This window comes from Salvelinus fontinalis, chromosome 35 (genome assembly GCF_029448725.1).
Source record: "Salvelinus fontinalis isolate EN_2023a chromosome 35, ASM2944872v1, whole genome shotgun sequence".
In the NCBI taxonomy this organism is placed as follows: Eukaryota; Metazoa; Chordata; class Actinopteri; order Salmoniformes; family Salmonidae; genus Salvelinus; species Salvelinus fontinalis.
The window spans coordinates 39571140-39595594 of NC_074699.1; the positions used below are offsets into that span (position 1 = coordinate 39571140).

At 37.7% G+C, this 24455-nt stretch overlaps 1 protein-coding gene across 11 annotated transcripts in view; it reads left to right on the plus strand.

The window, feature by feature from the left end:
- Positions 1–24455, plus strand: part of LOC129834843 (DIS3-like exonuclease 1) — a 52071-nt gene that overhangs the window by 5375 nt on the left and 22241 nt on the right. For 9 of the 11 annotated variants that reach the window (XR_008756318.1, XR_008756316.1, XR_008756315.1 and 6 more), the window contains exons 3-9: positions 7066–7194; positions 7986–8121; positions 9174–9341; positions 10818–10896; positions 11818–11994; positions 12521–12690; positions 12800–12961. Coding sequence is in view for 4 of the 11 variants with exons in the window: in XM_055900161.1 (XP_055756136.1) it covers positions 7066–7194; positions 7986–8121; positions 9174–9341; positions 10818–10896; positions 11818–11994; positions 12521–12690; positions 12800–12961 (1021 nt within the window). In the remaining 7 variants the exon portion in view is untranslated. The other 2 variants (XM_055900164.1, XM_055900163.1) reach the window with 2 other exon arrangements.

A 24455-nucleotide genomic window follows, 5' to 3' on the forward strand; every position in this document is an offset into this window, starting at 1 on the left:
TACATACTGTAAGCTACAAGGTTATTAGGCTACATACTGTAAGCTACAAGGTTATTAGGCTACATACTGTAGGCTACAAGGTTATTAGGCTACATACTGAATGCTACAGGTTATTAGGCTACATACTGTAGGCTACAAGGTTATTAGGCTACATACTGTAGGCTACAAGGTTATTAGGCTACATACTGTAAGCTACAAGGTTATTAGGCTACATACTGTATGTTACACGGTTATTAGGCTACATACTGTATGTTACAAGGTTATTAGGCTACATACTGTATGTTACACGGTTATTAGGCTACATACTGTATGTTACAAGGTTATTAGGCTACATACTGTATGTTACAAGGTTATTAGGCTACATACTGTATGTTACAAGGTTATTAGGCTACATACTGTATGTTACAAGGTTATTAGACTACATACTGTATGTTACAAGGTTATTAGACTACATACTGTATGTTACAAGGTTATTAGGCTACATACTGTATGTTACAAGGTTATTAGGCTACAAGGTTATTAGGCTACAAGGTTATTAGGCTACATACTGTATGCTACAAGGTTATTAGACTACATACTGTATGTTACAAGGTTATTAGGCTACATACTGTATGTTACAAGGTTATTAGGCTACATACTGTATGTTACAAGGTTATTAGGCTACATACTGTAGACTTCAAGGTTATTAGGCTACATACTATATGTTACAAGGTTATTAGTCTACATACTGTATGCTACAAGGTTATTAGGTTACATACTGTATGCTACAAGGTTATTAGGCTACATACTGTATGTTACAAGGTTATTAGGCTACAAGGTTATTAGGCTACATACTGTAGGCTACAAGGTTATTAGGCTACATACTGTATGCTACAAGGTTATTAGACTACATACTGTATGTTACAAGGTTATTAGGCTACATACTGTAGGCTACAAGGTTATTAGACTACATACTGTATGCTACAAGGTTATTAGGCTACATACTGTATGCTACAAGGTTATTAGGCTACAAGGTTATTAGGCTACATACTGTATGCTACAAGGTTATTAGGCTACAAGGTTATTAGTCTACATACTGTATGCTACAAGGTTATTAGACTACATACTGTATGCTACAAGGTTATTAGACTACATACTGTATGCTACAAGGTTATTAGGCTACATACTGTATGCTACAAGGTTATTAGGCTACATACTGTATGCTACAAGGTTATTAGGCTACATACTGTATGATACAAGGTTATTAGGCTACATACTGTAGGCTACAAGGTTATTAGGCTACATACTGTATGTTACAAGATTATAAGGCTACATACTGTATGCTACAAGGTTATTAAACTACGTTATTATGCTACATACTGTAGGCTACAAGGTTAGTAGTCTACAAGGTTATTAGGCTACATACTGTATGCTACAAGGTTATTAGGCTACATACTGTAAGCTACAGGGTTATTAGGCTACATACTGTATGCTACAAGGTTATTAGGCTACATACTGTATGTTACAAGGTTATTAGGCTACATACTGTATGCTACAAGGTTATTAGGCTACATACTGTAGGCTACAATGTTATTAGGCTACATACTGTAGACTACAAGGTTATTAGGCAACATACTGTATGCTACAAGGTTATTAGGCTACATACTGTATGCTACAAGGTTATTAGACTACATACTGTATGCTACAAGGTTATTAGGCTACATACTGTAAGCTACAAGGTTATTAGACTACGTTATTAGGCTACATACTGTAGGCTACAAGGTTATTAAGCTACATACTGTAGGCTACAAGGTTATTAGGCTACATACTGTATGTTACAAGATTATTAGGCTACATACTGTATGCTACAAGGTTATTAAACTACGTTATTAGTCTACATACTGTATGCTACAAGGTTATTAGACTACATACTGTATGCTACAAGGTTATTAGACTACATACTGTATGCTACAAGGTTATTAGACTACATACTGTATGCTACAAGGTTATTAGACTACATACTGTATGCTACAAGGTTATTAGGCTACAAGGTTATTAGGCTACATACTGTATGCTACAAGGTTATTAGGCTACATACTGTAAGCTACAAGGTTATTAGGCTACATACTGTAGACTACAAGGTTATTAGGCTACATACTGTAGGCTACAAGGTTATTAGGCTACATACTGTAGGCTACAAGGTTATTAGGTTACATACTGTAGGCTACAAGGTTATTAGGCTACATACTGTATGCTACAAGATCATTAGGCTACATACTGTAGGCTACAAGTTTATTAGGCTACATACTGTAGACTACAAGGTTATTAGGCTACATACTGTATGCTACAAGGTCATTAGTCTACAAGGTTATTAGTCTACATACTGTATGCTACAAGGTTATTAGGCTACATACTGTAAGCTACAAGGTTATTAGGCTACATACTGTAGACTACAAGGTTATTAGGCTACATACTGTATGCTACAAGGTTATTAGACTACATACTGTAAGCTACAAGGTTATTAGACTACATACTGTAAGCTACAAGGTTATTAGACTACATACTGTATGCTTCAAGGTTATTAGACTACATACTGTAAGCTACAAGGTTATTAGACTACATACTATATGCTACAAGGTTATTAGACTACATACTATATGCTACAAGGTTATTAGACTACATACTGTAAGCTACAAGGTTATTAGGCTACATACTGTAAGCTACAAGGTGATTAGGCTACATACTGTAAGCTACAAAGTTATTAGGCTGCATACTGTAGGCTACAAGGTTATTAGGCTACATACTGTAAGCTACAAGGTTATTAGGCTACATACTGTAAGCTACAAGGTTATTAGGCTACATACTGTAGGCTACAAGGTTATTAGGCTACATACTGTATGCTACAGGTTATTAGGCTACATACTGTAGGCTACAAGGTTATTAGGCTACATACTGTAGTCTACATGGTTATTAGGCTACATACTGTATGCTACAAGGTTATTAGACTACATACTGTATGCTACAAGGTTATTAGGCTGCAAGGTTATTAGGCTACCTACTGTAAGCTACAAGGTTATTAGGCTACATACTGTATGCTACAAGGTTATTAGACTACATACTGTATGCTACAAGGTTATTAGACTACATACTGTATGTTACAAGGTTATTAGGCTACATACTGTATGTTACAAGGTTATTAGGCTACATACTGTATGTTACAAGGTTATTAGGCTACATACTGTATGTTACAAGGTTATTAGGCTACATACTGTTGACTTCAAGGTTATTAGGCTACATACTGTATGTTACAAGGTTATTAGTCTACAAGGTTATTAGGCTACATACTGTAGGCTACAAGGTTATTAGACTACATACTGTATGCTACAAGGTTATTAGGCTACAAGGTTATTAGTCTACATACTGTATGCTACAAGGTTATTAGACTACATACTGTATGCTACAAGGTTATTAGACTACATACTGTATGCTTCAAGGTTATTAGGCTACATACTGTATGCTACAAGGTTATTAGGCTACATACTGTATGCTACAAGGTTATTAGGCTACATACTGTATGATACAAGGTTATTAGGCTACATACTGTAGGCTACAAGGTTATTAGGCTACATACTGTATGTTACAAGATTATAAGGCTACATACTGTATGCTACAAGGTTATTAAACTACGTTATTAGGCTACATACTGTAGGCTACAAGGTTAGTAGTCTACAAGGTTATTAGGCTACATACTGTAGGCTACAAGGTTAGTAGTCTACAAGGTTATTAGGCTACATACTGTATGCTACAAGGTTATTAGGCTACAAGGTTATTAGGCTACATACTGTATGCTACAAGGTTATTAGACTACATACTGTATGCTACAAGGTTATTAGACTACATACTGTATGTTACAAGGTTATTAGGCTACATACTGTATGTTACAAGGTTATTAGGCTACATACTGTATGTTACAAGGTTATTAGGCTACATACTGTATGTTACAAGGTTATTAGGCTACATACTGTAGACTTCAAGGTTATTAGGCTACATACTGTATGTTACAAGGTTATTAGTCTACATACTGTATGCTACAAGGTTATTAGGTTACATACTGTATGCTACAAGGTTATTAGGCTACATACTGTATGTTACAAGGTTATTAGGCTACAAGGTTATTAGGCTACATACTGTAGGCTACAAGGTTATTAGACTACATACTGTATGCTACAAGGTTATTAGGCTACAAGGTTATTAGTCTACATACTGTATGCTACAAGGTTATTAGACTACATACTGTATGCTACAAGGTTATTAGACTACATACTGTATGCTACAAGGTTATTAGGCTACATACTGTATGCTACAAGGTTATTAGGCTACATACTGTATGCTACAAGGTTATTAGGCTACATACTGTATGATACAAGGTTATTAGGCTACATACTGTAGGCTACAAGGTTATTAGGCTACATACTGTATGTTACAAGATTATAAGGCTACATACTGTATGCTACAAGGTTATTAAACTACGTTATTAGGCTACATACTGTAGGCTACAAGGTTAGTAGTCTACAAGGTTATTAGGCTACATACTGTAGGCTACAAGGTTAGTAGTCTACAAGGTTATTAGGCTACATACTGTATGCTACAAGGTTATTAGGCTACAAGGTTATTAGGCTACAAGGTTATTAGGCTACATACTGTAAGCTACAAGGTTATTAGGCTACATACTGTATGCTACAAGGTTATTAGGCTACATACTGTATGTTACAAGGTTATTAGACTACATACTGTATGCTACAAGGTCATTAGGCTACATACTGTAGGCTACAATGTTATTAGGCTACATACTGTAGACTACAAGGTTATTAGGCAACATACTGTATGCTACAAGGTTATTAGGCTACATACTGTATGCTACAAGGTTATTAGACTACATACTGTATGCTACAAGGTTATTAGGCTACATACTGTAGGCTACAAGGTTATTAGACTACGTTTTAGGCTACATACTGTAGGCTACAAGGTTATTAAGCTACATACTGTAGGCTACAAGGTTATTAGGCTACATACTGTATGTTACAAGATTATTAGGCTACATACTGTATGCTACAAGGTTATTAAACTACGTTATTAGGCTACATACTGTAGGCTGCAAGGTTATTAGGCTACATACTGTATGATACAAGGTTAATAGACTACATACTGTATGCTGCAAGGTTATTAGACTACATACTGTATGCTACAAGGTTATTAGACTACATACTGTATGCTACAAGGTTATTAGGCTACAAGGTTATTAGGCTACATACTGTATGCTACAAGGTTATTAGGCTACATACTGTAAGCTACAAGGTTATTAGGCTACATACTGTAGACTACAAGGTTATTAGGCTACATACTGTAGGCTACAAGGTTATTAGGCTACATACTGTAGGCTACAAGGTTATTAGGTTACAAGGTTATTAGGCTACATACTGTATGCTACAAGGTTATTAGGCTACATACTGTAAGCTACAAGGTTATTAGGCTACATACTGTAGACTACAAGGTTATTAGGCTACATACTGTAGGCTACAAGATTATTAGGCTACATACTGTATGCTACAAGGTTATTAAACTACGTTATTAGGCTACATACTGTAGGCTGCAAGGTTATTAGGCTACATACTGTATGATACAAGGTTAATAGACTACATACTGTATGCTACAAGGTTATTAGACTACATACTGTATGCTACAAGGTTATTAGACTACATACTGTATGCTACAAGGTTATTAGGCTACAAGGTTATTAGGCTACATACTGTATGCTACAAGGTTATTAGGCTACATACTGTAAGCTACAAGGTTATTAGGCTACATACTGTAGACTACAAGGTTATTAGGCTACATACTGTAGGCTACAAGGTTATTAGGCTACATACTGTAGGCTACAAGGTTATTAGGTTACATACTGTAGGCTACAAGGTTATTAGGCTACATACTGTATGCTACAAGATTATTAGGCTACATACTGTAAGCTACAAGGTTATTAGACTACATACTGTATGCTACAAGGTTATTAGTCTACAAGGTTATTAGGCTACATACTGTATGCTACAAGGTTATTAGACTACATACTGTAAGCTACAAGGTTATTAGACTACATACTGTAAGCTACAAGGTTATTAGACTACATACTGTAGGCTACAAGGTTTTTAGACTACATACTGTAGGCTACAAGGTTATTAGTCTACATACTGTAGGCTACAAGGTTATTAGGCTACATACTGTATGCTACTAGGTCATTAGTCTACAAGGTTATTAGCAGTGGTGGAAAAAGTACTCAATTGTCATACTTGAGTAGAAGTAAAGATACCTTCATAGAAAATGACTCAAGTAAAAGTAAAAGTCACCCAGTAAAATACTACTTGAATAAAAGTCTAAAAATATTTGGTTTTAAATGTACTTAAGTATTACAAATAAATATAATTGCTAAAATAGACTTACGTATCAAAAGTCAAAGTAAAAGGATAAATCATTTAAATTCCTTATAGAAAGCAAACCAGACAGCATCATTTTCTTGTGTTTTTAATTTACAAATAGCCAGGTGCATGCTCCAACACCCAGACATCATTTACAAACCAAGCATGTGTTTAGTGAGTCCACCAGATCAGAGGCTGTAAGGACGACAGAGATGTTCTCTTGATAAGTGTGTGAATTGGACCATTTTCCTGTCCTGCTAAGCATTCAAAATTGAACGAGTACTTTTAGGTGTCAGGGAAAATGTACGGAGTAAAAAGTACAGTATTTTCTTTAGGAATGTAAGGAAGTTAAAGTTGTCAAAAATATAAATAGTAAAGTACAGATACCCCAAAAAACTACTTAAGTAGTACTTTCAAGTATTTTTACTTAAGTACTTTACACCACTGCTGTAGCTGGTGTCAAATCCATACTTCATGAGTTGCCCTCTCGCTATTTCTTGTAATCTTTTTAACTTTTACATTGTTTATGTAATGTCTACTATTTTAAGGTATTTGTTTTATCACATTTTATATCAGCATAACGATGCACTTTGAGTAGAAAATGTATTGTTTCTATCAGGCAGTACAACCGGCTACGCAGCTTGCTGAAGGACCCCCGTCATCACTGTATCCTGTTTGCCAACGAGTTCCAGGAGTATTCCTACTGCCCCAGAGAAAAGGGAGAGCCGCAGGACAAATGGCAGACCAGGTGAGTGGCCTTCCTACACCTCCATCTTCATCCTTCTCCTCCTCCTCCGGCTTCATCCTCCTTCTCCTCCGTCTTCATCCTCCTTCTCCCCCTCCTCCTCCTGCACCTCCTCCTCCGTCTTCATCCTCCGCCTCCTCCGCCTTCATCCTCCTTCTCCCCCTCCTCCTCATACACCTCCTCCTCCGTCTTCATCCTCCTCCTCCTCCGTCTTCATCCTCCTTCTCCTTCTCCTCTGTCTTCATCCTCCTCCTCCTCCATCCTCCTTCTCCTCCTCCTTCATCCTCCTACACTTCCTCCTCCTCCTTCATCCTCCTTCTCCTCCTTCATCCTCCTACACTTCCTCCTCCGCCTTCTTCATCCTCCTACTCCTCCTCTTCCATCCTCCTCCTTTATCTTCCTACTCATCCTCCTCCTCCTTCATCCTCCTCCTACTCCTCCTCCTCCTTCATCCTCCTCCTACTCCTCCTCCTCCTTCATCCTCCTTCTTTTCCTCCTCCTCCGCCTTCATCCTCCTCCTTCTTTTCCTCCTCCTCCTTCATCCTCCTCCTACTTCATCCCTCTTCTCCTCCTCTGCCTTCATTCTCCTCCTCCTTCATTCTCATCCTCCTCCTCTGACTGTAAAACCCAATATTAAGCCAGTTAATACAAGTCAAGTTTGTTGCCATTTGTAGGTACATAATAAGTACATTGGAATTGTGTGTGTGTGTGTGTGTGTGTGTGTGTTTAGGCATCACTCTGTGTGTCTGTATGTGTATGGTAAGGCAGGTGTGTCCTTGTCTCCCTCCCTGTAGGTGTGTGTATCATGCTGCAGTGTGGTACCACGACCATCTGGCAGGTCTGAAGCCAGTAGTGATGATCACTGAAGACCAGACCGCTGTGGCAGAGTACAGCAGCCTCAACTGTGGTGTCTATGTCCTCTGTACACAGGTACACCACTATAGTACACACAGCCTCAACTGTGGTGACTACGTCCTCTGTACACAGGTACACTATAGTACACACAGCCTCAACTGTGGTGAATACGTCCTCTGTACACAGGTACACTATAGTACACACAGCCTCAACTGTGGTGTCTATGTCCTCTGTACACAGGTACACTATAGTACACACTGCCTCAACTGTGGTGAATACGTCCTCTGTACACAGGTACACCACTATAGTACACACAGCCTCAACTGTGGTGAATACATCCTCTGTACACAGGTACACTATAGTACACACCGCCTCAACTGTGGTGAATACGTCCTCTGTACACAGGTACACTATAGTACACACCAGGTACCCAAATGCCTGTTCTGTCCCATTGCCCTTCAATGGTGCTAACATGATTAAAGATGAATCCATGGTATACTGAATACTGGTCCTCTATGGGTGAATACCTGGGTAATGAGAACCCTGCTGTATACTGATCCTCTATAGGTGAATACATGTATTCTATAGGTGAATACCTGGGTAATGAGAACCCTGAGGTATACTGATCCTCTATAGGTGAATACCTGGGTAATGAGAACCCTGCTGTATACTGATCCTCTATAGGTGAATACATGTATTCTATAGGTGAATACCTGGGTAATGAGAACCCTGAGGTATACTGATCCTCTATAGGTGAATACCTGGGTAATGAGAACCCTGCTGTATACTGATCCTCTATAGGTGAATACCTGGGTAATGAGAACCCTGCTGAATACTGATCCTCTACAGGTGAATACCTGGGTAATGAGAACCTCAGGGAACATCAGTCAAAAGGACCCATACAACTATGGACTTGAAAGGGCAGGGCCAGTTCTAATTCCCCCACAGGGATCACATAGCCTACACATACTGAACACAGGATAAAACATCTCCTATATTATCGACCAGTGTATCGTTACCTTCTGCATGTCTCTTGGTCTTCAGGAGCACAGAACTAGAATGAGTAGAACTGGCCCTGCCCTTTCAAGTCAATCAGGGCCTAATGAGATTTCTGTTTCTGTGTTCAGGAGTACCTGCAGACGTTCTGGCCGGAGCTGCAGGCTGCCCTGGAGCTGTACTGCTCCATCGCTCAGGCCCTGCAGGAGAAAGGGAGCGAGGGGACGGAGAGAGAGTACACTGAACACCTGCCTGCCGAGGTCCTGGAGGCTGGCATTAAGTCTGGTCGATACATACAGGTAGGTGGAGGGGGCATGTCCGTGTTTGAACAGCTGTGTGTGTGTGTGTGTGTGTGAGAGAGAGAGAGAAAGAGAGAGAGAGAGAGAGAGAGAGAGAGAGAGAGAGAGAGAGAGAGAGAGAGAGAGAGTCAAACTTCACTCAGATGTGAAGGTCCTCCTCGACAGCCATTTTGAGGCCTACAAACACGACATCCCTGGAGAAAAGTGAACACCAAAAAAGACACATTTCTGTGAAATGAAAATGTCACGCCAATGTGGGCTGGGTGCTAGCCTAGCGGTTAAGCCAATGTGGGCTGGGTGCTAGCCTAGCGGTTAAGCCAATGTGGGCTGGGTGCTAGCCTAGCGGTTAAGCCAATGTGGGCTGGGTGCTAGCCTAGCGGTTAAGCCAATGTGGGCTGGGTGCTAGCCTAGCGGTTAAGCCAATGTGGGCTGGGTGCTAGCCTAGCGGTTAAGCCAATGTGGGCTGGGTGCTAGCCTAGCGGTTAAGCCAATGTGGGCTGGGTGCTAGCCTAGCGGTTAAGCCAATGTGGGCTGGGTGCTAGCCTAGCGGTTAAGCCAATGTGGGCTGGGTGCTAGCCTAGCGGTCAAGCCAATGTGGGCTGGGTGCTAGCCTAGTGGTTAAGCCAATGTGGGCTGGGTGCTAGCCTAGCGGTTAAGCCAATGTGGGCTGGGTGCTAGCCTAGCGGTTAAGCCAATGTGGGCTGGGTGCTAGCCTAGCGGTTAAGCCAATGTGGGCTGGGTGCTAGCCTAGCGGTTAGGCCAATGTGGGCTGGGTGCTAGCCTAGCGGTTAGGCCAGTAACCGAAAGTTTGCTAATTGGAATCCTAGAGCTGACTAGGTGAAATCTGTCGATGTGCCCTTGAGCAAGGCACTTAACCCTAATTGCTCCTGTAAGTTGCTCTGGATCAGAGCGTCTGCTAAATGACATAAAAATAAAACATTTTTAAAAAGTTTTCTTCTGTCTCTCTGTCCTTCCATTCCAGGGTACTAAGTCTTCTGTCTGTCTGTCCTTCCATTCCAGGGCACTAAGTCTTCTGTTTCTCTGTCTTTCCATTCCAGGGCACTAAGTCTTCTGTCTCTCTGTCCTTCCATTCCAGGGCACTAAGTCTTCTGTCTCTCTGTCCTTCCATTCCAGGGTACTAAGTCTTCTGTCTCTCTGTCCTTCCATTCCAGGGCACTAAGTCTTCTGTTTCTCTGTCTTTCCATTCCAGGGCACTAAGTCTTCTGTCTCTCTGTCCTTCCATTCCAGGGTACTAAGTCTTCTGTCTCTCTGTCCTTCCATTCCAGGGCACTAAGTCTTCTGTCTCTCTGTCCTTCCATTCCAGGGTACTAAGTCTTCTGTCTCTCCGTCCTTCCATTCCAGGGTACTAAGTCTTCTGTCTCTCTGTCCTTCCATTCCAGGGTTCTAAGTCTTCTGTCTCTCTGTCCTTCCATTCCAGGGCACTAAGTCTTCTGTCTCTCTGTCCTTCCATTCCAGGGTACTCTGAATGTGAACAAACACAGGGCCCAACATGAAGCCTTCGTCCGCTTTGAGGGCTCCTCTAACAAGAGCTCAGGTGAGTTCCACAACAAAACTGACCTATGACCTCAAACTGTTCTGTTTGACCTTCAGTGTAAGGTTGTGGGTTCAATTCCCCCCGCAGGGATCACATAGCCTACACATACTGAACACAGGATAAAACATCTCCTGTATTATCAACCAGTGTATCGTTACCTTGTGCATGTCTCTTGGTCTTCAGGAGCACAGAACTAGAAGGAGTAGAACTGGCCCTACCCATTCAAGTCAATCAGGGCCTAATGAGATTTCTGTTTCTATGTTCAGGAGCATCTGCAGACGTTCTGGCCCAGTTGAGTTTATACCATGATTACAGGTAATCCTACAGGAATCATGAATAATGATGAGAGAGAACGGTACAGACGCACAAATATCATACCCCCCCCACCCCCAAAAATGCTAATCTCCTCTGTTATTGTAATAGGGGGAGGTTAGCATGTCTTGGGGGTAGGATATTTTGTGGGTCTGTCACTTTCTCACTCATCATTATTCACTCATCATTCAGGATTATCCCTAATCATGGTAACATCCACATTAATGTACACTATTCTTATTTACAATCAAACATTATTTACCATTCATTTCTATTGGGCACAAAAAGCAACCAAAACAAGCAGCGAATATGTAGAGTCACAAGCTTGTTGTAGTCATTGAGTACCATGAACCAAATACTTCACGTTTTACAACTTGAATACAAATAGAAGTGAATCTGTCCCAAAACGTTTGGTGGGGGGGGGGGGTGGACTATGTACAAAAATATGTAGATGAAAATCCCCTTAAATGAAAGCTGCCAGTCTGCACGTTAACCTCATCATCGTTGTATAATTTCAAATCCAAAGTGCTGGAGGACAGAGCCAAAACAACACAACAAACAGTGTCACTGTCCCAATACTGTTGGAGCTCACTGTACGTCCTCTCCCAGAACTGAACACTGATGTGCTGCTGTGTGGGGGGAAGAATCGGAACCGGGCGGTGCACGGCGATATGGTTGCCGTGGAGCTGTTGCCGAAGGGGGAGTGGAGGGGGAGAACCACGGCCCTGACGGAGGGACAGGGGGAGGAGAAGGGAGACGAGACACAGAGCCAACCCATGGCCACAGGTACACACACACACACACACACAGACACACACACACACACACACACACACACACACACACACACACACACACACACACACACACACACACACACACACACACACACACACACACACACACACACACACACACACACACACACACACACACACACACACACACACACACAGCTGTTCAAACACGGACATGCCCCCCTCCAAAATAACATTAATGTAGCATATCATTTATTCCCCTCCTCTCTCTTCTCTCCCCCTCTTTTTCCACCTCCTCTCTCTTCTCCATCCTTCTCCCTCTCTCTCCCTACTCTCTCTCTTCTCCCTCTTGTCTCTCTTCTCCCTCCTTCTCGCTCCTTCTCCCTTTCTCTCCCCCTCTCTCTCCCCCTCTCTCTCTTCTCCCTCCCTCTCCCCCTCTCTCTCCCCCTCCTCTCTCTCTTCTCCCTCCTTCTCCCTCTCTCTATCTTCTCCCTCTCTCTCCCCTCCCTCTATTTCCCTCCCTACCTCTCTCACCCCCTCCCTCCTCCCTCCAGGTCGTGTGGTAGGGATCCTTCAGAGGAACTGGAGGGACTATGTCGTGACCTTTCCCCCCAAGGAGGAGACCCAATCCCAGAGCAGGAACTCCCAGCGTATCCTGGCCACGCCTTGGGACCAACGCATCCCCAAGATCCGAATCAGCACCCAACAGGCTGACAAACTACAGGTCAGACCAAGGACTTGATGATTAGTAGAGTGGTTGAATCAGGTGAGCTTGCTTTAAGTCTCTGACTGTTGAAAGGACATGAAGCCTGTCATTTCCCCCATCTCTCCAGGATCACCGGGTGATAGTGCGTCTGGACTCGTGGGACAGCACCTCCCTCTACCCTAACGGACACAGTGTCAGGGTTCTGGGCCGGGCTGGGGAGCTGGAGACGGAGGTCCAAACCATCCTCATAGAGAACTGTATCCACGTACCTCCTTTCTCTGAGGCGCAGGTCAGTTATAGTATAATATACCATCCTCATAGAGAACTGTATCCAGTTATAGTATAATATACCATCCCCATAGAGAACTGTATCCAGTTATAGTATAATATACCATCCTCATAGAGAACTGTATCCAGTTATAGTATAATATACCATCCTCATAGAGAACTGTATCCAGGTAGGTTATAGTATAATACACCATCCCCATAGAGAACTGTATCCAGGTAGGTTATAGTATAATATACCATCCTCATAGAGAACTGTATCCAGGTAGGTTATAGTATAATATACCATCCTCATAGAGAACTGTATCCAGGTAGGTTATAGTATAATATACCATCCTCATAGAGATCTGTATCCAGGTAGGTTATAGTATAATATACCATCCTCATAGAGAACTGTATCCAGGTAGGTTATAGTATAATTTACCATCCCCATAGAGAACTGTATCCAGTTATAGTATAATATACCATCCTCATAGAGAACTGTATCCAGTTATAGTATAATATACCATCCTCATAGAGAACTGTATCCAGTTATAGTATAATATACCATCCCCATAGAGAACTGTATCCAGTTATAGTATAATATACCATCCTCATAGAGATCTGTATCCAGTTATAGTATAATATACCATCCTCATAGAGAACTGTATCCAGTTATAGTATAATACACCATCCTCATAGAGAACTGTATCCAGTTATAGTATAATATACCATCCTCATAGAGAACCGTATCCAGGTAGGTTATAGTATAATATACCATCCTCATAGAGAACTGTATCCAGTTATAGTATAATATACCATCCTCATAGAGAACTGTATCCAGGTAGGTTATAGTATAATATACCATCCTCATAGAGAACTGTATCCAGTTATAGTATAATATACCATCCTCATAGAGAACTGTATCCAGGTAGGTTATAGTATAATATACCATCCTCATAGAGAACTGTATCCAGGTAGGTTATAGTATAATATACCATCCTCATAGAGAACTGTATCCAGTTATAGTATAATATACCATCCTCATAGAGAACTGTATCCAGTTATAGTATAATATACCATCCTCATAGAGATCTCTATCCAGTTATAGTATAATATACCATCCTCATAGAGATCTGTATCCAGTTATAGTATAATATACCATCCTCATAGAGAACTGTATCCAGTTATAGTATAATATACCATCCTCATAGAGAACTGTATCCAGTTATGGTATAATATACCATCCTCATAGAGAACTGTATCCAGTTATAGTATAATATACCATCCTCATAGAGATCTGTATCCACGTACCTCCTTTCTCTGAGGCGCAGTTCAGTTATAGTATAATATACCATCCTCATAGAGAACTGTATCCAGTTATAGTATAATATACCATCCTCATAGAGAACTGTATCCAGTTATAGTATAATATACCATCCTCATAGAGAACTGTATCCAGTTATAGTATAATATACCATCCTCATAGAGAACTGTATCCAGGTCAGTTATAGTATAATACACCATCCTCATAGAGAACTGTATCCAGGTAGGTTATAGTATAATATACCATCCTCATAGAGATCTGTATCCAGTTATAGTATAATATACCATCCTCATAGAGAACTGTATCCAGGTCAGTTATAGTATAATACACCATCCTCATAGAGAACTGTATCCAGGTAGGTTATAGTATAATATACCATCCTCATAGAGAACTGTATCCAGTTATAGTATAATATACCATCCTCATAGAGAACTGTATCCAGTTATAGTATAATATACCATCCCCATAGAGATCTGTATCCAGTTATAGTATAATATACCATCCTCATAGAGAACTGTATCCAGTTATAGTATAATATACCATCCTCATAGAGAACTGTATCCAGTTATAGTATAATATACCATCCTCATAGAGATCTGTATCCAGGTAGGTTGTAGTATAATATACCATCCTCATAGAGATCTGTATCCAGTTATAGTATAATATACCATCCTCATAGAGAACTGTATCCAGGTAGGTTATAGTATAATATACCATCCTCATAGAGATCTGTATCCAGTTATAGTATAATATACCATCCTCATAGAGAACTGTATCCAGGTCGGTTATAGTATAATATACCATCCTCATAGAGAACTGTATCCAGGTAGGTTATAGTATAATATACCATCCTCCTAGAGAACTGTATCCAGTTATAGTATAATACACCATCCTCATAGAGATCTATATCCAGTTATAGTATAATATACCATCCTCATAGAGAACTGTATCCAGGTAGGTTATAGTATAATATACCATCCTCATAGAGAACTGTATCCAGTTATAGTATAATATACCGTCCTCATAGAGATCTGTATCCACTTACCTCCTATCTCTGAGGCGCAGGTCAGTTATAGTATAATATACCATCCTCATAGAGAACTGTATCCAGGTCAGTTATAGTATGATATACCATCCTCATAGAGAACTGTATCCAGTTATAGTATAATATACCATCCTCATAGAGAACTGTATCCAGGTAGGTTATAGTATAATATACCATCCTCATAGAGAACTGTATCCAGTTATAGTATAATATACCATCCTCATAGAGAACTGTATCCAGTTATAGTATAATATACCATCCTCATAGAGATCTGTATCCAGTTATAGTATAATATACCATCCTCATAGAGAACTGTATCCAGTTATAGTATAATATACCATCCTCATAGAGAACTGTATCCAGTTATAGTATAATATACCATCCTCATAGAGAACTGTATCCAGTTATAGTATAATATACCATCCTCATAGAGATCTGTATCCACGTACCTCCTTTCTCTGAGGCGCAGGTCAGTTAAAGTATAATATACCATCCTCATAGAGAACTGTATCCAGTTATAGTATAATATACCATCCTCATAGAGAACTGTATCCAGTTATAGTATAATATACCATCCTCATAGAGATCTGTATCCAGTTATAGTATAATATACCATCCTCATAGAGAACTGTATCCAGTTATAGTATAATATACCATCCTCATAGAGAACTGTATCCAGTTATAGTATAATATACCATCCTCATAGAGAACTGTATCCAGTTATAGTATAATATACCATCCTCATAGAGAACTGTATCCAGTGGGTATAGTATAATATACCATCCTCATAGAGAACTGTATCCAGTTATAGTATAATATACCATCCTCATAGAGAACTGTATCCAGTTATAGTATAATATACCATCCTCATAGAGAACTGTATCCAGTTATAGTATAAAATACCATCCTCATAGAGAACTGTATCCAGTTATAGTATAATATACCATCCTCATAGAGAACTGTATCCAGGTAGGTTATAGTATAATATACCATCCTCATAGAGAACTGTATCCAGGTAGGTTATAGTATAATATACCATCCTCATAGAGAACTGTATCCAGTTATAGTATAATATACCATCCTCATAGAGAACTGTATCCAGTTATAGTATAATATACCATCCTCATAGAGAACTGTATCCAGTTATAGTATAATATACCATCCTCATAGAGAACTGTATCCAGTTATAGTATAATATACCATCCTCATAGAGAACTGTATCCAGTTATAGTATAATATACCATCCTCATAGAGAACTGTATCCAGTTATAGTATAATATACCATCCTCATAGAGAACTGTATCCAGTTATAGTATAATATACCATCCTCATAGAGAACTGTATCCAGTTATAGTATAATATACCATCCTCATAGAGAACTGTATCCAGTTATAGTATAATATACCATCCTCATAGAGAACTGTATCCAGTTATAGTATAATATACCATCCTCATAGAGAACTGTATCCAGTTATAGTATAATATACCATCCTCATAGAGAACTGTATCCGGAGTTATAGTATAATATACCATCCTCATAGAGAACTGTATCCAGGTAGGTTATAGTATAATATACCATCCTCATAGAGAACTGTATCCAGTTATAGTATAATATACCATCCTCATAGAGAACTGTATCCAGTTATAGTATAATATACCATCCTCATAGAGAACTGTATCCAGTTATAGTATAATATACCATCCTCATAGAGAACTGTATCCAGTTATAGTATAATATACCATCCTCATAGAGAACTGTATCCAGTTATAGTATAATATACCATCCTCATAGAGAACTGTATCCAGTTATAGTATAATATACCATCCTCATAGAGAACTGTATCCAGTTATAGTATAATATACCATCCTCATAGAGATCTGTATCCAGTTATAGTATAATATACCATCCTCATAGAGACTGTATCCAGTTATAGTATAATATACCATCCTCATAGAGAACTGTATCCAGTTATAGTATAATATACCATCCTCATAGAGAACTGTATCCAGTTATAGTATAATATACCATCCTCATAGAGAACTGTATCCAGTTATAGTATAATATACCATCCTCATAGAGAACTGTATCCAGTTATAGTATAATATACCATCCTCATAGAGAACTGTATCCGGTAGTTATAGTATAATATACCATCCTCATAGAGAACTGTATCCAGTTATAGTATAATATACCATCCTCATAGAGAACTGTATCCAGTTATAGTATAATATACCATCCTCATAGAGAACTGTATCCAGTTATAGTATAATATACCATCCTCATAGAGAACTGTATCCAGTTATAGTATAATATACCATCCTCATAGAGAACTGTATCCAGTTATAGTATAATATACCATCCTCATAGAGAACTGTATCCAGTTATAGTATAATATACCATCCTCATAGAGAACTGTATCCAGTTATAGTATAATATACCATCCTCATAGAGAACTGTATCCAGTTATAGTATAATATACCATCCTCATAGAGAACTGTATCCAGTTATAGTATAATATACCATCCTCATAGAGAACTGTATCCAGTTATAGTATAATATACCATCCTCATAGAGAACTGTATCCAGTTATAGTATAATATACCATCCTCATAGAGAACTGTATCCAGTTATAGTATAATATACCATCCTCATAGAGAACTGTATCCATGTTATAGTATAATATACCATCCTCATAGAGAACTGTATCCAGGTGGTTATAGTATAATATACCATCCTCATAGAGAACTGTATCCAGTTATAGTATAATATACCATCCTCATAGAGAACTGTATCCAGTTATAGTATAATATACCATCCTCATAGAGAACTGTATCCAGTTATAGTATAATATACCATCCTCATAGAGAACTGTATCCAGTTATAGTATAATATACCATCCTCATAGAGAACTGTATCCAGTTATAGTATAATATACCATCCTCATAGAGAACTGTATCCAGTTATAGTATAATATACCATCCTCATAGAGAACTGTATCCAGTTATAGTATAATATACCATCCTCATAGAGAACTGTATCCAGTTATAGTATAATATACCATCCTCATAGAGAACTGTATCCAGGTAGGTTATAGTATAATATACCATCCTCATAGAGAACTGTATCCAGTTATAGTATAATATACCATCCTCATAGAGAACTGTATCCAGTTATAGTATAATATACCATCCTCATAGAGAACTGTATCCAGTTATAGTATAATATACCATCCTCATAGAGAACTGTATCCAGTTATAGTATAATATACCATCCTCATAGAGAACTGTATCCAGTTATAGTATAATATACCATCCTCATAGAGAACTGTATCCAGTTATAGTATAATATACCATCCTCATAGAGAACTGTATCCAGTTATAGTATAATATACCATCCTCATAGAGAACTGTATCCAGTTATAGTATAATATACCATCCTCATAGAGAACTGTATCCAGTTATAGTATAATATACCATCCTCATAGAGAACTGTATCCAGTTATAGTATAATATACCATCCTCATAGAGAACTGTATCCAGTTATAGTATAATATACCATCCTCATAGAGAACTGTATCCAGTTATAGTATAATATACCATCCTCATAGAGAACTGTATCCAGTTATAGTATAATATACCATCCTCATAGAGAACTGTATCCAGTTATAGTATAATATACCATCCTCATAGAGAACTGTATCCAGGTAGGTTATAGTATAATATACCATCCTCATAGAGAACTGTATCCAGTTATAGTATAATATACCATCCTCATAGAGAACTGTATCCAGTTATAGTATAATATACCATCCTCATAGAGAACTGTATCCAGTTATAGTATAATATACCATCCTCATAGAGAACTGTATCCAGTTATAGTATAATATACCATCCTCATAGAGAACTGTATCCAGGGGTTATAGTATAATATACCATCCTCATAGAGAACTGTATCCAGGTAGGTTATAGTATAATATACCATCCTCATAGAGAACTGTATCCAGTTATAGTATAATATACCATCCTCATAGAGAACTGTATCCAGTTATAGTATAATATACCATCCTCATAGAGAACTGTATCCAGGTAGGTTATAGTATAATATACCATCCTCATAGAGAACTGTATCCAGGTAGGTTATAGTATAATATACCATCCTCATAGAGAACTGTATCCAGTTATAGTATAATATACCATCCTCATAGAGAACTGTATCCAGGTAGGTTATAGTATAATATACCATCCTCATAGAGAACTGTATCCAGTTATAGTATAATATACCATCCTCATAGAGAACTGTATCCAGTTATAGTATAATATACCATCCTCATAGAGAACTGTATCCAGTTATAGTATAATATACCATCCTCATAGAGAACTGTATCCAGGTAGGTTATAGTATAATATACCATCCTCATAGAGAACTGTATCCAGTTATAGTATAATATACCATCCTCATAGAGAACTGTATCCAGTTATAGTATAATATACCATCCTCATAGAGAACTGTATCCAGTTATAGTATAATATACCATCCTCATAGAGAACTGTATCCAGTTATAGTATAATATACCATCCTCATAGAGAACTGTATCCAGTTATAGTATAATATACCATCCTCATAGAGAACTGTATCCAGTTATAGTATAATATACCATCCTCATAGAGAACTGTATCCAGTTATAGTATAATATACCATCCTCATAGAGAACTGTATCCAGGTGTTATAGTATAATATACCATCCTCATAGAGAACTGTATCCAGTTATAGTATAATATACCATCCTCATAGAGAACTGTATCCAGTTATAGTATAATATACCATCCTCATAGAGAACTGTATCCAGTTATAGTATAATATACCATCCTCATAGAGAACTGTATCCAGGTGGTTATAGTATAATATACCATCCTCATAGAGAACTGTATCCAGGTAGGTTATAGTATAATATACCATCCTCATAGAGAACTGTATCCAGGTAGGTTATAGTATAATATACCATCCTCATAGAGAACTGTATCCAGGGTTATAGTATAATATACCATCCTCATAGAGAACTGTATCCAGTTATAGTATAATATACCATCCTCATAGAGAACTGTATCCAGTTATAGTATAATATACCATCCTCATAGAGAACTGTATCCAGGTAGGTTATAGTATAATATACCATCCTCATAGAGAACTGTATCCAGGTAGGTTATAGTATAATATACCATCCTCATAGAGAACTGTATCCAGTTATAGTATAATATACCATCCTCATAGAGAACTGTATCCAGTTATAGTATAATATACCATCCTCATAGAGAACTGTATCCAGTTATAGTATAATATACCATCCTCATAGAGAACTGTATCCAGTTATAGTATAATATACCATCCTCATAGAGAACTGTATCCAGTTATAGTATAATATACCATCCTCATAGAGAACTGTATCCAGTTATAGTATAATATACCATCCTCATAGAGAACTGTATCCAGTTATAGTATAATATACCATCCTCATAGAGAACTGTATCCAGTTATAGTATAATATACCATCCTCATAGAGAACTGTATCCAGTTATAGTATAATATACCATCCTCATAGAGAACTGTATCCAGTTATAGTATAATATACCATCCTCATAGAGAACTGTATCCAGTTATAGTATAATATACCATCCTCATAGAGAACTGTATCCAGGTAGTTATAGTATAATATACCATCCTCATAGAGAACTGTATCCAGTTATAGTATAATATACCATCCTCATAGAGAACTGTATCCAGTTATAGTATAATATACCATCCTCATAGAGAACTGTATCCAGGTAGTTATAGTATAATATACCATCCTCATAGAGAACTGTATCCAGGTAGGTTATAGTATAATATACCATCCTCATAGAGAACTGTATCCAGTTATAGTATAATATACCATCCTCATAGAGAACTGTATCCAGTTATAGTATAATATACCATCCTCATAGAGAACTGTATCCAGTTATAGTATAATATACCATCCTCATAGAGAACTGTATCCAGGTAGGTTATAGTATAATATACCATCCTCATAGAGAACTGTATCCAGTTATAGTATAATATACCATCCTCATAGAGAACTGTATCCAGTTATAGTATAATATACCATCCTCATAGAGAACTGTATCCAGTTATAGTATAATATACCATCCTCATAGAGAACTGTATCCAGGTAGGTTATAGTATAATATACCATCCTCATAGAGAACTGTATCCAGTTATAGTATAATATACCATCCTCATAGAGAACTGTATCCAGTTATAGTATAATATACCATCCTCATAGAGAACTGTATCCAGTTATAGTATAATATACCATCCTCATAGAGAACTGTATCCAGTATATAGTATAATATACCATCCTCATAGAGAACTGTATCCAGGTAGGTTATAGTATAATATACCATCCTCATAGAGAACTGTATCCAGTTATAGTATAATATACCATCCTCATAGAGAACTGTATCCAGTTATAGTATAATATACCATCCTCATAGAGAACTGTATCCAGTTATAGTATAATATACCATCCTCATAGAGAACTGTATCCAGTTATAGTATAATATACCATCCTCATAGAGAACTGTATCCAGTTATAGTATAATATACCATCCTCATAGAGAACTGTATCCAGTTATAGTATAATATACCATCCTCATAGAGAACTGTATCCAGTTATAGTATAATATACCATCCTCATAGAGAACTGTATCCAGTTATAGTATAATATACCATCCTCATAGAGAACTGTATCCAGGTAGGTTATAGTATAATATACCATCCTCATAGAGAACTGTATCCAGTTATAGTATAATATACCATCCTCATAGAGAACTGTATCCAGTTATAGTATAATATACCATCCTCATAGAGAACTGTATCCAGTTATAGTATAATATACCATCCTCATAGAGAACTGTATCCAGTTATAGTATAATATACCATCCTCATAGAGAACTGTATCCAGTTATAGTATAATATACCATCCTCATAGAGAACTGTATCCAGTTATAGTATAATATACCATCCTCATAGAGAACTGTATCCAGTTATAGTATAATATACCATCCTCATAGAGAACTGTATCCAGGTAGGTTATAGTATAATATACCATCCTCATAGAGAACTGTATCCAGTTATAGTATAATATACCATCCTCATAGAGAACTGTATCCAGTTATAGTATAATATACCATCCTCATAGAGAACTGTATCCAGGTTATAGTATAATATACCATCCTCATAGAGAACTGTATCCAGGTAGGTTATAGTATAATATACCATCCTCATAGAGAACTGTATCCAGGTAGGTTATAGTATAATATACCATCCTCATAGAGAACTGTATCCAGTTATAGTATAATATACCATCCTCATAGAGAACTGTATCCAGTTATAGTATAATATACCATCCTCATAGAGAACTGTATCCAGTTATAGTATAATATACCATCCTCATAGAGAACTGTATCCAGGTAGGTTATAGTATAATATACCATCCTCATAGAGAACTGTATCCAGGTAGGTTATAGTATAATATACCATCCTCATAGAGAACTGTATCCAGTTATAGTATAATATACCATCCTCATAGAGAACTGTATCCAGGTAGGTTATAGTATAATATACCATCCTCATAGAGAACTGTATCCAGTTATAGTATAATATACCATCCTCATAGAGAACTGTATCCAGGTAGGTTATAGTATAATATACCATCCTCATAGAGAACTGTATCCAGGTAGGTTATAGTATAATATACCATCCTCATAGAGAACTGTATCCAGGTAGGTTATAGTATAATATACCATCCTCATAGAGAACTGTATCCAGTTATAGTATAATATACCATCCTCATAGAGAACTGTATCCAGTTATAGTATAATATACCATCCTCATAGAGAACTGTATCCAGTTATAGTATAATATACCATCCTCATAGAGAACTGTATCCAGTTATAGTATAATATACCATCCTCATAGAGAACTGTATCCAGTTATAGTATAATATACCATCCTCATAGAGAACTGTATCCAGGTAGGTTATAGTATAATATACCATCCTCATAGAGAACTGTATCCAGTTATAGTATAATACACCATCCTCATAGAGAACTGTATCCAGGTAGGTTATAGTATAATATACCATCCTCATAGAGAACTGTATCCAGTTATAGTATAATATACCATCCTCATAGAGAACTGTATCCAGTTATAGTATAATATACCATCCTCATAGAGATCTGTATCCAGTTATAGTATAATACACCATCCTCATAGAGATCTGTATCCAGTTATAGTATAATACACCATCCTCATAGAGAACTGTATCCAGTTATAGTATAATACACCATCCTCATAGAGAACTGTATCCAGGTAGGTTATAGTATAATACACCATCCTCATAGAGAACTGTATCCAGGTAGGTTATAGTATAATATACCATCCTCATAGAGAACTGTATCCAGTTATAGTATAATATACCATCCTCATAGAGAACTGTATCCAGGTAGGTTATAGTATAATATACCATCCTCATAGAGAACTGTATCCAGGTAGGTTATAGTATAATATACCATCCTCATAGAGATCTGTATCCAGTTATAGTATAATACACCATCCTCATAGAGAACTGTATCCAGGTAGGTTATAGTATAATATACCATCCTCATAGAGAACTGTATCCAGGTAGGTTATAGTATAATATACCATCCTCATAGAGATCTGTATCCAGTTATAGTATAATACACCATCCTCATAGAGATCTGTATCCAGTTATAGTATAATACACCATCCTCATAGAGAACTGTATCCAGTTATAGTATAATATACCATCCTCATAGAGAACTGTATCCAGGTAGGTTATAGTATAATATACCATCCTCATAGAGAACTGTATCCAGGTAGGTTATAGTATAATACACCATCCTCATAGAGAACTGTATCCAGGTAGGTTATAGTATAATACACCATCCTCATAGAGAACTGTATCCAGTTATAGTATAATATACCATCCTCATAGAGAACTGTTTCCAGGTAGGTTATAGTATAATATACCATCCCCATAGAGAACTGTATCCAGGTAGGTTATAGTATAATATACCATCCTCATAGAG